The sequence below is a fragment of the Delphinus delphis genome, chromosome 13, assembly GCF_949987515.2.
Source record: "Delphinus delphis chromosome 13, mDelDel1.2, whole genome shotgun sequence".
Classification (NCBI taxonomy): domain Eukaryota; kingdom Metazoa; phylum Chordata; class Mammalia; order Artiodactyla; family Delphinidae; genus Delphinus; species Delphinus delphis.
In genome coordinates this window covers 12848156-12863438 of record NC_082695.1, presented here as the reverse complement: position 1 = coordinate 12863438, position 15283 = coordinate 12848156, and the positions used below count along the sequence as shown (strand labels likewise).

General features: G+C 40.3%; 1 protein-coding gene across 3 annotated transcripts in view; it reads right to left on the bottom strand.

Moving 5' to 3' along the window:
* Nucleotides 1–5968: 5968 nt before the first annotated feature.
* MED13L (mediator complex subunit 13L) overlaps nucleotides 5969–15283 on the bottom strand; it is a 295894-nt gene continuing 286579 nt past the window's right edge. For 2 of the 3 annotated variants that reach the window (XM_060028113.1, XM_060028114.1), the window contains exons 28-31: nucleotides 15107–15264; nucleotides 12281–12442; nucleotides 9872–9984; nucleotides 5970–8821 (exon numbers count right to left, since the gene is read on the bottom strand). In XM_060028113.1, the coding sequence (XP_059884096.1) occupies nucleotides 8689–8821; nucleotides 9872–9984; nucleotides 12281–12442; nucleotides 15107–15264 (566 nt within the window). In that variant the 3' untranslated portion in view covers nucleotides 5970–8688. Of the gene's footprint in view, nucleotides 8822–9871; nucleotides 9985–12280; nucleotides 12443–15106; nucleotides 15265–15283 lie in introns of all 3 variants that reach the window. The other variant, XM_060028115.1, reaches the window with a different exon arrangement.

Sequence of the window (15283 nt, the reverse complement as noted above, 5' to 3'; positions counted from 1 at the left end):
CATGGGGGTTACTCATTGCCCAGGCTGGGCTGGGAAGCGTGCTCCTTTTTGGGGCTCCTTCAGAGGCGGGACCACTGTGTCACGGACACTGGCCTCCTTGACCCTCAGGATACGGGTGGGGTATCTCTTCATTCGCTAGCACAGGGCTGGCACCTTAGAGGCACAGGGTATCTGTTGACAGAATCAACAGATTCATTCTGCAGATATGTTATGGTTCTGTGTATGGTTCTGTATGACAGGGACTGAGGGAACCTGATGGTAAAAAATGTTCCGGTGTGAAGTGGCTTCTGCATTTCTTAGGGAGAGAAGCCTGAAACTAAGGGAGCTACTCAAGACTGAAGGGCAGCATCCAAGGAAAAGGAGGACAGAGATGAGCAAAAATTCTGCTCTGATTCACAGATTTCCCCGGGGCCTAGGAAATGAACACAGCGGAGTGAGTCTTGAGAGAATAGGATGGAGGTGGAGGTGGGACTGATGGATGAGAGGATTTTTTTTTTTTAATTAGAATGGGTACTTGTAGAGCAATAAGTGCATTGTGAATGTTTGTGGACTGTTGTAAGGTAATCACTAATTGAAAATGAAGGTTTCTTTCCAAAATGTTTGAAAGATAAAAGCAGACTTCATACACAAAAAGGCAAAATTGAAAAGTAAAAGGAAGCAAATAAATATATACGTGCATTTGTAAGAACTGGCTGATAAGTCAAAGGGTAACACAGAACAGGAAATGCAAATGGTAAAAATTACCCTATTGAAAGGAGATTATAATTCTATGGGACAATGAAACGCAATGATTCGTATGAAGAACAACTAACACAAAATGACAGTTTGGAAATAAATAGTTGGTCAAAGATATAACACCAGAATTTTAATTAAAGGAAATAGGGGGGGCTTCCCTGGTGGCGCAATGGTTAAGAATCTGCCTGCCAATGCAGGGGACACAGGTTTGATCCCTGATTGGGGAATATCCCACATGCAGCAGAGCAACTAAGCCCGTGTGCCACAACTACTGAGCCCGCACGCTAAAACAACTGAAGCCCACACGCCTACAGCCCGTGCTCTGCAACGAGAAGCCACTGCAATGAGAAGCCCTTGTGCTGCAATGAAGAGTAGCCCTGCTCACCGCAACTAGAGAGAAAAGCTTGTGCGCAGTAATGAAGACGCAACACAGTCAAAAAAAATAAAAAGAAATAGGGGTGGTAATATCCATATCAAAGGATAATTTAAAGCAAAAAATATATGCAGAATAGTCATTATACAGAGATACATCATAAACCTTTATGCAGCAATAATGTAGGGCAAAAGGAAAAAGGACAGCCAAAATCACAGTGGGAAATTTTGACTCCTGTCTGCCTGAGACAGAGTTGAGATCCAGACAGAAGATATGGAAAATATACTTGAGGCAGAATTAATCCATCTCAAATCTTACAGGCTGGCACTGCCCTGTCCAGCAGGTTAGTGTGTGGCTGGCTGTTGAACACTTGGAAACGTGACGAGCATGGCTGAGGGAACTAATTTTTAAATTTTTTAAAATTTTCATTAAAATTTAAATTTAAGGGACTTCGCTGGTGGTGCAGTGGTTAAGAATCCGCCTGCCAATGCAGGGGACATGGGTTCAAGCCCTGTCTGGGAAGATCCCACATGCTGCGGAGCAACTAAGTCCATGAGCCACAACTACTGAGCCCGCGCGCCTAGAGCCCATGCTCCGCAACAAGAGAAGCCACCGCAATGAGAAGCCTGCGCACCGCAAGAAAGAGTAGCCCCCACTCACCGCAACTAAAGAAAGCCCGTGCGCAGCAACAAAGACCCAACACAACCAAAAATAAATAAATAAAAGATAAATAAATTTATAAAAAAAAATTATCAGGGACAAGTTAATTAAAAAAAATTTTAAATTTAAAACCAGAAGCAGTATACAATGTTTTTCTGTTAAATCCAACTTGTTTTGGTACAACTACATTTTGCCTTAACCACTGAAAATTTAGCATCCAAATTTAGATACACTGTAAACATGAAATAAATATTGGATGTTGAAGACATTGCAAAAATGCTAAATATCTCACCGATAACTTCTATATTTCATGTTAAAACATGAAAATATATATATGGGATTAATACAAATATTAATTTCACCTGTTGTCTTCACATTTTTAATGTGGCTACTAGAAAATATAAAATAACATTTATATGGCTCACATTATATTTCTGTTGGACAGCACTAGGAAATGGATACACCTTGCTTTAAAGGCTTTGGAGACTGTTTGTAAAGCCCAATCAATACTAGATTATGTGTAGTAAGAGAAAATTACAGTCCAAGAGACTTGAAATCCAAAGAGAACTTTCCTTTATTAAAAAAAGGGCAGATCAAAAAAGAAATAAAACACTGAGTCTAAAAATAAAAATGAAAACATTAAACATCAAAACTTGTAGGATGCAATCAGCTTTAACATAGTCCCAGAGCAGTAATTTTTATCTCTTTTAGGATCAGATACCTCTGAGAATCTGATACAATAGATCCCCTCCCTAGAAAAAATGCAAATACAAAGAATTTTGCATATAATTTGAGGAGGGCCACACACATCCAAAAGCCCCCGGGCTATAAATGCCTGTATCATAAAAACGGAAAATAAATTAACTAAGCAGGCAATTAAGAGTCAAGGAAACTAAAACAAAACCCTCAAGGAAACTAGGAAAAGGAACAAGATTAAAAGCCAGGATAAAAACAGCATAATTGTTAAATGCATGAGCTGTTTCTTTGGAAAAATCAAACAAAACTAAAAAACAGCAACTGTTAGAATAATCCATGGAGAAGGGAAAAAAATGCATAAACAGTTAGAAATGAGGAGGAGCATACGTTACCAAAAACAATAGGTTCGGAATTAAGGGAATACTCTACACAATTGCATAGTAATATGTTGACAAACTCAATTTTTTTTCCCCTGTAAAAATCCAAATTACCAAAATTGACATAAGAAATAGAAAACCTAAATCAGCAACAGAAAAATAAAAGAAATTCTTATATTTTCTAGTATATAAAATATATATTTTCTGCTCCTCCAAAAAGCAGCAGAATGGGATGAATTTGCTGGTAAATTTCAGATTATTGATGTGCACTCCACTCTTTCCACAAACATTTCCTGGGTGCCTACTCTCAGTGCGGTATATATAGTCAGCCCAATCTATAAGTCAGGTAAGGTAAACTCTCCCATGTCACAGAAATGACTGGAAGGTCATTAGTTCATCCTGTGAAACAAAAATGACCTTGATCTCTAGACCTGATAAGGAGATAAATTCCTAAGCTTTGTGGTGATATAAGAGAGATCAACAGGGAAAAAAAATATTGGTGTGTGCATGTATAACTGTATAAACATTCTCTTCTACAATTAAAAATCACATACTTAAAGGAAGCAGACAGGAAATTATTTACGTATTAAATAATGCATATACGTTAATAAGAGCTACATGAAGCCAAGCCTCTAAGTGAATGGAGTAAGATTTACGTAAGAGGGGCTACTTGTAAATGCTTACTGAAAGTGCTCAAGCTCAAATGAAATAAGACAATTACTATCTTACACGTTAAATTAAATTGATTACTCCCATAGCAAACATCTCCTTGTGTCAGCCCTCTCATCTTAGCTCTTGCGGGGCCAATTTTCCTGAATATCATGTGGTTTTATGAAACTGGTAGATTGAAACCTGCCTAATTTGCTAGTAAGGCAATGAAGGCATAAAATAGCAACAGCCAGAGAAATGCTGAAAGGGGCTGCTGATTTCAACGTGTTTGCCTGTTCTGAGATGTGGGTGATTTTAAGCACTCTGCAGCAGACCTGCTTTGATTCCTACATCTGAACAGAGCACTGAGTCATAGCCCGTACACACACAGTTTTTAGATTATTAAGATAAAACAGGCTTTTCTCACTTCCCTGCTTTTCTTAAAGGAAAAAGTGAGGCTGACCCCAGTGTCTGTCTGCATCTTCCCTGGTAACTAATGCTCATTGAGGAAATAACCTTTGCAGAGAAAATTCAGTACTTTTAGTCTTGTCCAAGTCTTCTTCCTCATCAACTATTTCTTACCTGCTTCATTACTTTGGAGTTCTAACCAGAAGCAGTTAAGTGCCAAAAAATCTTTAATAAAGTTGACCTGAGAATTTCAAGTTAAGTGGTGGGAGACTGGTAAATCTGGTTCCCAGCAGAGTAAGATGCCCAGGGCAACTGCTGCAACCACGTATTACCTGGCACCACAGAATTTTCTAATGGCGTCTCATTAGGTATTAATGACATGAAATAATTACTGTTAAAGTGACATTTTTGTCAAGGGGATATAAACAAGCGAATCATTTAACACCAAGATAAAAATTTTACTGGTAATACATTCAAATTGCCTCTTGATAGGATTTTAGCAAGTGGCGAATTCAGAAGAGAAAGAAATGACAAGCGGCAAAGGCTGTTTTCAGTTATGTGGCTCTCACGCTTAGGCACTAAGTCTTATGAAAAGTCTGTCTTTAAAAACTCCTATGGACAAACTGCACTTTTTATAAGATTTTTATTCGCTCTTTGACACCAGTTGGGGACAAATTCCTGGCCCTGTGACTTCTCGAATAGCAGGAACATAAAACTATTTGATGGCATCCTTGGAGGGGATGAACTGGTGTTAAGCAGAATCTGAGCAGCGCAAACGGCTAGCGGCAGATGGTTCTTGAGTGACAGGTCAGATTTACCTACATCTAATTTGTAAAATGTTTCAATGCATTTGACAAATAATTTTTCCTACCTCAAGGAGATTCAGCTAGTATTGCTGAATTGGTACAGCAAATAGTGGCTATGAAAACGAAGCTCCTATAGCATAAAATCCATATTCATTGATTGTTGGATAAAGTGCCGTCCGCTGTATGAGCACAGAACCCAAGTAGATCAATTGGTTGGAAAAATACCACCTAATTCTGATTTTTACGGGGCACAGGAATCATCGGACTGACCTGATCACATAGGATCTAGGAAATGTGTGGTTCTTTAATGCTTTGGGCAGGCAGCGTTACCAAGAGTGCTGTGAACTATGCATAAGGCAGTGCAACTGGATGAGACAGAGACCGATATTATCTGTTGACAGAAAAGTGGCCTCACTTTTCTCAGGCCTCTTCAATAGTACAACTATAATAACATGGACACAGCTTTTTAGTCTGCAAAGCATTTCTCATGGAATTGCCCTCATCCCTCATTTGCAGATGAAATAACTGAGGCTGAGTAGTCTCAACACTTTATCGTTAGATTCAGAACAATGTATACTGCCAAAGAGTTGGAGGAAGATTAAAGACAAGATCTTCCAATGTATTCAAATTTCGACAGTAGGTTCTGCCAGGTCCTGTTTACTGTTTTAGCGAGAGCTTCTGCCCCCACAGGGGTTTTTCCTACGGAATGGACCCAAGGAGAAGAGAACAACGTAGCGGGTGCCATGCAGTCAATGAGAGCCTTGCTTGTGTGTGTGTTAGATGGCATACTACTGTCACCAGGCTGTGAACTGGGAAAACAGCAAAGCGATGGAACTGTTCTTTTTAAGGAACATCAAAAAGAAACTGGCTGAGACCGTGAAGAGAAGGCAAGTAGAAAACAGACTTGTCAACTGTTCTAGTATTGACCGCACTCTTAAGAGCTAGGAGACAAGTAGCTCACTGTTACACGTGTGATCACTGTTAGATGTGACCTACTCAGGACAGTTAAGGAACTAAACACCAGAGCTCCAAATCCAATGCTGTGTGTGTGTGTGTGTGTGTGTGCACGCTAAAACTGATCCAGGAATGCCCTTGTATCCTGGAATATGTGAAAACCGTCTGAGAACAGCTAGGAGATGTGCTGATCAGCGGAGTAAAACTTTACGCTGGAAGGTAGAGCCTGGCTGCTGGTCAAGGACTGTTCATAATACTTAACACCTTTTGAATAGGCGTAGATCACTCCCATTACAAAAGCAGGATGGAAGGGGAAAAAAGCCACTCAACGTTTCAGTAATTCAATAATTTATTCCTCTAAAAAAGTGTGTAAAAGTATATAGCTCTCATTCACAAGGTATATATGAATGACATTTAAAATGGAGGCCTTTTAGTATTGTTTCTTTTTATCAAAGTCTTTTAGTGTACTGTACCAGCGCTATACTGTAGTTTTTTTAAATGAACTTCACATATTTTTGTATTCTTTCAAATTGTTTGCTATATATAAAAGAAGCTCACTGCAAAATGCTTGAAGGAAAAAAAGGAAACAAAAGAAATTCAGAACTTCCCAGAAATGTACAGCTTTTACATTTAAAAAAGGTTCTGAAATATACATACAAGCATGCTGGACAATCCCACCCCTCTCCCCTCCCCCATTTCCCCTCTTTAGTTCAAACCATGGTAAGAGTTCTGATTTCTGCAGAATTTCCAAAATTAAAAATAAAAAAAAAATAAAATAAGTTCTCACTCTGTAGCAAATCCAGGGCTTGTACATTTCAGATTAATTCAGTAAAAAACTCACAAGTAAAATAATGCATATTTAAGGGAAATATTATACAGACTTTTTCACACAGAAGTACATAATAAGATTTTTTTAAAATCTATTGCCATTCATTTATTTTTGCACAAAAACGTATAAATATGTCACCAGCTTTTCTTAACTTAAAAAACTTAAATAAAAGACACCAGATGAAAACTACCCTTTGCTGCCTTTTTTTTTTTAATTTTTGTAGGGGTTTTTTTGTTTTTTGTATTTTTTTTCTTTTTTTTTTTGCTGAGAATTGGGTTTCTAGGGAAGAAAAGCCCCTGCATTAAAAACAGCCCATTTAAAAAAAAAAAATTCAAAGTTCTGATGAATTCTGGGAAAAAAAGCAACCCCAAAGTGGTAAAAGATTACAAATATCTACTTTACAATTTGTCTTCTCACCAAGATAGTTTTATACAAGTTTACAATCTTCATCATCTTATGCTCTTCAAAAGGCCTTGAGAATTTTTCCTTTCTGATTAAGAAAAAATAGCACTGCAATATTTTTAAAGTCAATTTTACACTGTACACATTAGATACAAATGGTTTGATATATCAGATTTTTTTAACCTATACACTGCGAAAGTCGACCCCTCCCCCCCAATTGGTGGTACAGAGAACAAAATTATCCATTTACAAGTTACTTCTCTGCTTTCACATTCCCACCACACAACTTTTTTTTTAATATGTTTTAAACGTTAGATTATTTCAAGAAAAATACTTTTACAAAATCATATCAGTTATTACATTTTTCCTTTTTTTGTTAATAACCAGAATATGGAAGTCTCTTGGAAGAACTTTTAAAATTTGCATGATTCTCTCCACAGGTGACTAGAGCTCAACAGCCTGACCAGAGCGGCTCATGGGAGGCAAGCCCACGCCCACTGCCCTCAGACAGCAACGCACAGCAAGGTAGGGGTAGAAATGGAGTCCTAAAGACAACCCTCTCGGGCCTGGATAAAATACTTCAATTAGCCTTAATGATTTAAAAAGGCATGTTTTTTTAAAAAAAGTCCCACCACGAAGGCTCAACTTCAAGTACTAATTTAATGGTTAAGTTGAATATTTCTTTGAAATAATATTCCTATGGTCCAGAAAAAATTTACCATATTTATAACTGATTTTATGAGCAAACACTTTCGATTGTGATATATACATGAGTCCCTTTTGATCTAATGAGAGGAGAGACCTGGCTTTCAGTAAGAATTCACTAGAAAATATATTTCCATTGTGACTATATAAAACTAGTGAAGGTACTTGCCTCCATGGCTCTGGGTTGAGCTTGACTGCCTTCTGTATAAAAATGTTGTCCTTCAGGAAACGCTGGCCACTTTTAATAAGGAATATGGCAGAATGTTTACCCAGTTTATTCTCAACAAAACCTACTGCTGGGTGGTTTTGAATATATTACTTGTAAGCAGGATCTCCCCGATTTGTTTTCACTCCTTTTCTGGCTTCTAGGACAGAGGTATGTAGTCAAAGAATCCTATAGTGGATCTGAGTTGGGTTTCAGCTACTGTACCTGGTCCTTGCGAATGAAAAAAATTAAAAGTAAGTCACAAAAACCATATGACAAAACAACCTAAAATAAATAAACAAAATGAAGATGTCTCCAGACCTTTTGTATCTACACACAGGTATAAAGTCAACCAAAGCACTCATGCCAATCTAGATGGGAGCACTAGGGAGACAGAAACCCCATTATGAAATCATGTACTTGAGCTGGTTCTTGTTTCTCAAAAGTCCCAGATTATGGAGTTCAGGTAACCCACAGGCCATACACCAATAACTAGAGGATTTCATCCAGAGGGCTGAACTGCCCTTATTAAACAGAGGCTGAAAACACAGACTCTTGTGCAAAAGGATACTGTCTCTTCTGGTTCCCTCTTGAAAACCAACAACAAAAAACTTCCTGTGGCCCAGCGGTTTGGGGCCGCACACACCATAACACTGGCTGAAAGTCACTGCTTATGGAAGTTTCCAGGTCCATGAGAGAAGTGTCTGTGAGTCACTCTGGTAATGAACACTGCAGAAATGACATGTGCCTGCTGAGAAGTAATCACAGTGCAGGACTGTGCAGAGTGGTCTCAGGAGGAGGGAGTAGGGTATTTGAAGAGTGTAGCAGGTTCCTTGGACTGAGGTTGCGGGGAGAAGGAACTGAGCCAGAGAGAACAAGTGCTTTTCCAATTAGAGTATATTCATGATGGCGTTGTACAACTGAGTGAGCACCACAAAGTGGACGGGAAGGCAGGAGGTACGGTCCTGGGTGGCCGGATTGCACGTGAGCCAGGACAGAGCGTTGTACTGCTCCAAAACAAACCTGCCGGAGAGAACACACGCGTCAGGGCATCAGGCACGACAGAAGTTAAGGCTGGTCTGAAAGTTCTAACGTGCCAGTGTCAGCAGGAAGAAGGCCTAATATCATTTCATAAGTTGCCCCAAGCTCTCTCCCAGAGTTCGTTTCCTCATGTCCCCCCCTTCCTTCTAGACCTGCACTGTCCAATATGGCAGCCACCGGCCCCCAACTCCGTGAACTCAGATATGCTGTACATAGAGAACAGGCACCGGGATTTCAAAGACTTAGTATTTAAAAAAGCATGGAAAACAGCTCATGAATATTTTTATATTGATTACTGTTCAAATGATACTATTTTTTATATTTTGACATCGTTATCACATGTTTTTATATAACTGATAAAGTTATTACTAAGATTACCACTTTTCTAGTAGCCACATTAAACTAGTAATTATATGTGACTCACATTATACTTCTATTGGACAGGGTTGCTCTAGAGGCCCTGGAAGCCAAAATCATGTAGATTAGGTAGGTTCTTGCTTTAACTATAATTTCCAAATCATTTAAGAGTTAGAAAACATTAGGAAGAGCTTGCATATTTTCTCAAGGTACATGAGGAATGTTTACAGCCTGCTAAAGTACAAGACAAATCTGGGAGGTATTTCCCAGCTATGGAATTTATGTTTTACTTAACTTTATTTACATAATCTATGTCAGGGAGGGCAGAAAATGTTTCCAAAGTCAAGTGCTTTAAGTTCCAGACTTTGTCTTCTAACTATCCACCCCCTTATTCTGATCTATTTTCATCACCATGAAATGCCTCCTCTGAATGGGAAAAAAGGGCAGTTGTACTTGCACATAACTGCCGGATTTAACAAAGTATGCTACACTGTCTGTCCTATGCAGGTATTGCGGGGGGATGTGGCTCTCACTGGCTAATCAGACAGTGCTCCACTGCACAAGAGGTAGCACCTCTTCCACAAATACCACACTTTAATTAAAACACCTTGGAAAAACAAGAGTAAAGTATATCATTTCAAACTGTACTGCCATGTTGCCTAGGTCTGAATCTACCTTAAAACATCAGACGTGGTTTTGGAGTCAAGAGGATGTGGAACCCGCTGAGAATTCCTGGCAGGGAGAAGTTCGTCCGTCTGTGCTACAGAAATGTGGTGATGTAGCGAAGCCTGGTGAAAGAACAAAGACAGTTACCTTCCTGGTCTAGTCAACCATGGGGCAGAAATAAGGCCACGTCTACCAGAAGGAGATGCTCTAAAGTCCATTGTAGTCAGGGCTTCTATTCTAAGTCCATGAATTTAAGCTGCTCAGTAACCCCAATGTGATCCCAAATAACTCTATATCCCAGGGTAGAGGGAAAAAAAAAAAGCTAGCTTTGCAAATGGACTGAAAATAATTAGTGTCCCTCTTCAGGTTTTTTTTGTTTTGTTTTGTTTTTTTGCGGTACGCGGGCCTCTCACTGTTGTGGCCTCTCCGTGCGGAGCACAGGCTCCGGACGCGCAGGCTCAGCGGCCATGGCTCACGGGCCCATCTGCTCCGCGGCATGTGGGATCTTCCCAGACCAGAGCACCAACCCGCGTCCCCTGCATCGGCAGGTGGACTCTCAACCACTGCACCACCAGGGAAGCCCCCTCTTCAGGTTTTAATCTGTAGAAGGCTCCACAGTCGGGATGTGGCTGACTGTGTTGTTGTGGTGGTCTTCTATCCTGATCCCCGTACTTCATAACCGGGTCTGTGCTCTTCTTACAGCATCACATCCAAAGGCACCTGATGTCTGCTGTCATCAGAATATGACAGATCCCTGGATCCAGCAAGTACCAGCACAGTCCATCTACTATAAAGTTCCCCATCAATTTTTAACTTAACAGTTTTAGTATAGTTTTACTTTATTAATTGTAAAATATAAGAGGACGCAATATATGGGCTTCCCTGGTGGCGCAGTGGTTGAGAGTCCGCCTGCCGATGCAGGGGACATGGGTTCGTGCCCTGGTCTGGGAAGATCCCACATGCCGCGGAGCGGCTGGGCCCGTGAGCCATGGCCTCTGAGCCTGTGCTCCGCAACGGGAGAGGCCACAACAGTGAGAGGCCCGCGTACCGCAAAAAAAAAAAAAAAAAGAAGAGGCGATATAAATGCTTGATTCTCCTTACTTTTCAATTTTCTGATTAATGAGCTGCTGTTCTGGCAGCTTCAAAAGGTGACTTACAAATGTTTTGTTTTTCAGCACAACTATGAACCCATAGATTGATGTCAATCTACTGCCACCATTGTTCATTTTAATGACTAAATCATCCCATCCCTGGGCAATGGGAACCCCTCCAAGTTGGCTACTGGGTCCTTTGATAAGACTCTAATAATCTTTGGTAGCTTCCTTGCTTTTTAGGCATGACAGGATGTCTCAGGTACACCTCGAATATTTCTTACTTTAGCCCTGGAATCAGTCATTTCCTCAAAGAACTCTGGTTCTTTTGAATGATAAACAGTATTGAGAAACCATAATTGTGTCAATAAAGCTGTTTATTGCTGCTAGGCTATCATGGCTCCTGAGCCTTTTCAGTAAACAGAGCTAAAGAATGTGTATACTTTTCAGAGAAGAAAAGATAAATCTAGGTTCAGACTAGTAATTCTAATTGAGAGATTGCAGGATTTTTATATAAATCTTTGATTTCATAATACTATGTTAAAGTCATCAGGAAAAGAAAATTACTTCAATTGTTTTTGGTTTTAACCTTCCAGATTTGTGTGTGTGTGTGTGTGTGTGTGTGTGTGTATGTATGTATGTATGTATGTGTACGTGTGTGTATCTTAGTGATTACTCTGTAGTGGGACTTCTGCATCCAAAGGGAAATGTGCAGGGTTGTAATATTTGGCCTTCCCACCGTACCACGGCCAGCTCCCCACAGCTCTGCCAATACAGTGTGTTGTCAAACCGTTGGCTTTTTGGCAATCCATGGATTTCATTCTAGGTTCTCTCATCCAAACTGGAAGTGACAGATCTTTTGTTTTTAACTCTTAATTTGGATTAAAAATTTCCAAGAAATATACAGGAAGGCGCAAGCAGAAACATGGAATTTTTTAGCTGACTCCTGCCCTACTCTAAAAAGGAACGCTGACTGCCTGTGGCAGTGGAGGAAGAGGACAACTAGTCTTCATCATCCCCCCGGCGTAACTTCCCTGACCGCAGTGCCTTATACAGAAACGTGGCCACCCTAGATGTGTCCTTTGGGCCGCGGGAAGTCTCCTCCTTGGGTGAATGTCATTCATTTCTTTGTGACATGGTTTTGGGCTCCTCTCCTAAATTCTGCTCTTCACCTCTACCTGTAATTAACATACCCTCAGACTCTTAAGTAGATGTGAGCGAGTCGGGGAGCAGAATAAGACGACGGTGCCCAAGGCAAATTCTAACCAAGACTGATTTTGAGCATAAGTCACTCACGCCCCAACTTCAAATACAACACCAAACCAACCTTGAGGAAGAGGGGACACTGGTTCTGAGCCTGGGGACACGATGACCAAAACCACTGGGGGAGATTCTCAGCTTTGGCAGTCGATACAAAATACCCAAGGGCCAGAGGCTGCTGTTTCAGCTCCTCAGGCGCTTCCCTAGAAAGAAGACGCTCACCCTGGCTCTGAAAAACAAAGTCCCAAAAGCATGATTAGCATTTATTACCAAATAAAGCTTTTTTAAAAACCAACTTTTTAAAAGAAATTGATATGACATATTAGTTTCAGGTGTACAACATAATGATTCTAACTGTGGGAAATAATCACCACAATAAGTCTAGTTAACATCCACCACCATACAGAGTTATAATTGTTTTTCTTCTGATGAGAACTTTTAAGATTTACTCTCAGTAACTTTCAAATATACAATATGGTATTATTAACTAAAATCACCATACATTACATCCCCAGGACACTTATTTTATAACTCGAAGTTTGTGCTTTTTGACCACCTTCACCCAACTTTTTATCAATTCTCCCTGCACACTGTAGTGACTAATCCCCTTCCTGGCAGCATCTCACACCAAAATGTCAACTGACCAAGAAAGGTCAACAGGCGAGGCAGTGTCTTTGCTGCACACACAGATATCTGATGAAAACTATGGCTCAGGAAGAAGGTACCAGTAAAACTAACAACATCAGCCAAGTAAATACAGGTTTCTTTTCTCTGTTTCCTTTTCTGCAGAATGTAAAATCTGCTCCGTGGCATTATTAGGTAATAAACTAAAAATGGAAAGAGTGGAATCTGACAGCTGAAGGTACCACCACACCCACATGCTCTTTCACCAGCAACCAACCAAAAATACACACGCACACCTGACTGTCCACTGTTAATAACGTTCTAACACTTCACCGGTATCGGACCTGCCAGCAGCGTGAGATCTGCTCCTGAAGAAGCCCTGTTTCAATTTACAGCAGTCCCGGTAATAAGGGACTCCTGTGAGAGCCACTGGGCGTTTCTGCAGTTGACATTTTCCTTCTTTGACTCTTAGCTAGCTTCGAGAGTTGAAAATGTACCTTTTATGCAAAAGCAATAATAAGTCATCCATTTGTTCTCAAAAGCCTTCTGTTTAAGGAAGAAAAAAAAAATCCTCAACTACTACACCAAGTTGTATCATTTCTGAGTTGGTTAAAAAATAAAAACTTACTGCAACCTTGAACAAATTTTTTCTCCTGTGGTAATTTCTTAACTGGATATCAAAGAATGTTTAATGGTTCGGAACGAGGAAATGCCGAAAGCCTCTCAGGGTCACCTGGCTGCAGGTGCTCAGGATTAGAAAAGGCCACCTGACCAGCTTCAGCATAGTACTGTTTGAAGTGTGACATTCAGTGGCTTGAGGTGCCAACACAGGGAGAAAATAAAGCACGCCTCTGTTTCTCACAAAACTAACACTACACTTCAGTTACCAATTCTTTGTTAACGGAGGAGCTAAATTATAACAACCAGTACTGGGAGGTAGCTGCTATTATTTCCATTTCACAGATAAGGTAACTAAGGCTGAGAAAGGTAAAGTAAGCTTGCCCAAAGTCACAAAGCTAGGAAGATGTTCGGCTATAATTCAGAGCGATATTTATCAAGCTCCAGGGCATGCATTCTTAGCTGCAATGCTATTTGCCTCTAGAATTCACGTTAATCCTAAATTAAAACTATCCCGTGTAAAATTTGTGTTTTTGGTCCCCATCACAACAATCTCCAACGAACCAATAAATTGTCATTAACTGGCAAATGACTGGAGGAAACAGAGACATTTACAATCCCTTCCTTGCAGAAGGGAGAATTAGGGGGCAGGCAGTAACATGAGGGCAGTCTACTGAGGTGGCCTTCCCTGGTTTCATCTTCTCTGAAACTAAAGTTTTCAATCTTCTTTTCTCTAGACTGTCCTTCAGTGAACTCAGGGCTGGCAATAAAAGTCCCACCTGACAGAAACCTAAGTCCTCGAAGAACATCTTTGTGCCTAATGAGTGTAAGCAGGTTGCTTATACTTGTCCAGTTTAAGATATTAGACACATAGCTATTTTTCTGTGTCTTAACCCCTCAATCTCTTAACATTTTAAGTAAAAAGTGTAATACAGTGATAAGGCATGAATCACCTAGCTTTTAAAGAAACTTAACGTGAGCTGATGGCAGAACCTTTAACGCCTCAATCGTCTGCTACTTCACCTCCAATATCCTGGGATATTTAAAGGTGAAAGCAGCTGTAAGCCCTGTTTTTCCCTTGATAATGCTGGTACTAACCTGCGCACTTCTCCAAACTCAGCCTCCTGTGGGCTCCTCCCACTCCCGCAGGCTGGCCACAGAGAACACCTAACACGCCTAAATAAAGGCGCCATGACCTAAACCAAGACCAGTTAAGCTCCTTTCCGAATTAATTAACCATCAACAATGTGTTATTCAATTAACACAGTTACTCTGAATGTTAAATAAGCAGGGTTATTGAACTAGCCTCTGAAAAGCCACTGTTCTGGCAAAAAATTAAAAAATAACTGGGAAGCAGCAAGCAACCAAAATTAATTTTTGCTCAGAACACAGTAACTGCATAAAACCCTTGCAGCTGTAATGGGACTATTCTGATTAAACACATTCATCAGGAATAATAATAACATTTCTTTAGAATTCCTGCTTTGTTCGAAATGGAACTACAGGGTCGCTGTCCCACACTTACTCCTCTTGTACCAGGGACCAAGACCATCAGGGAGAAAGGTGCGTGTAGTAAAAGACGACAGCACTTCTGGAGGATTTTCCTGAAGGCTGAGGTGGTTTTAAACAACCTATTTCAAGTCGTCCTTACCCGACTATGCTGGAAGTGAGAGCCCACACCAATTCCAGAAGGAGAGCCTGGGGAGGGAACTGGGGAGGAGTTGGGAGAGGAATGGAGGTTCCCAGTCATTAATATGCCAATATCATTGTCCATATCATCTGGGAATGGAAGGTCAACAAACATGTCATCTAGAGGGAGAGAAAAAAA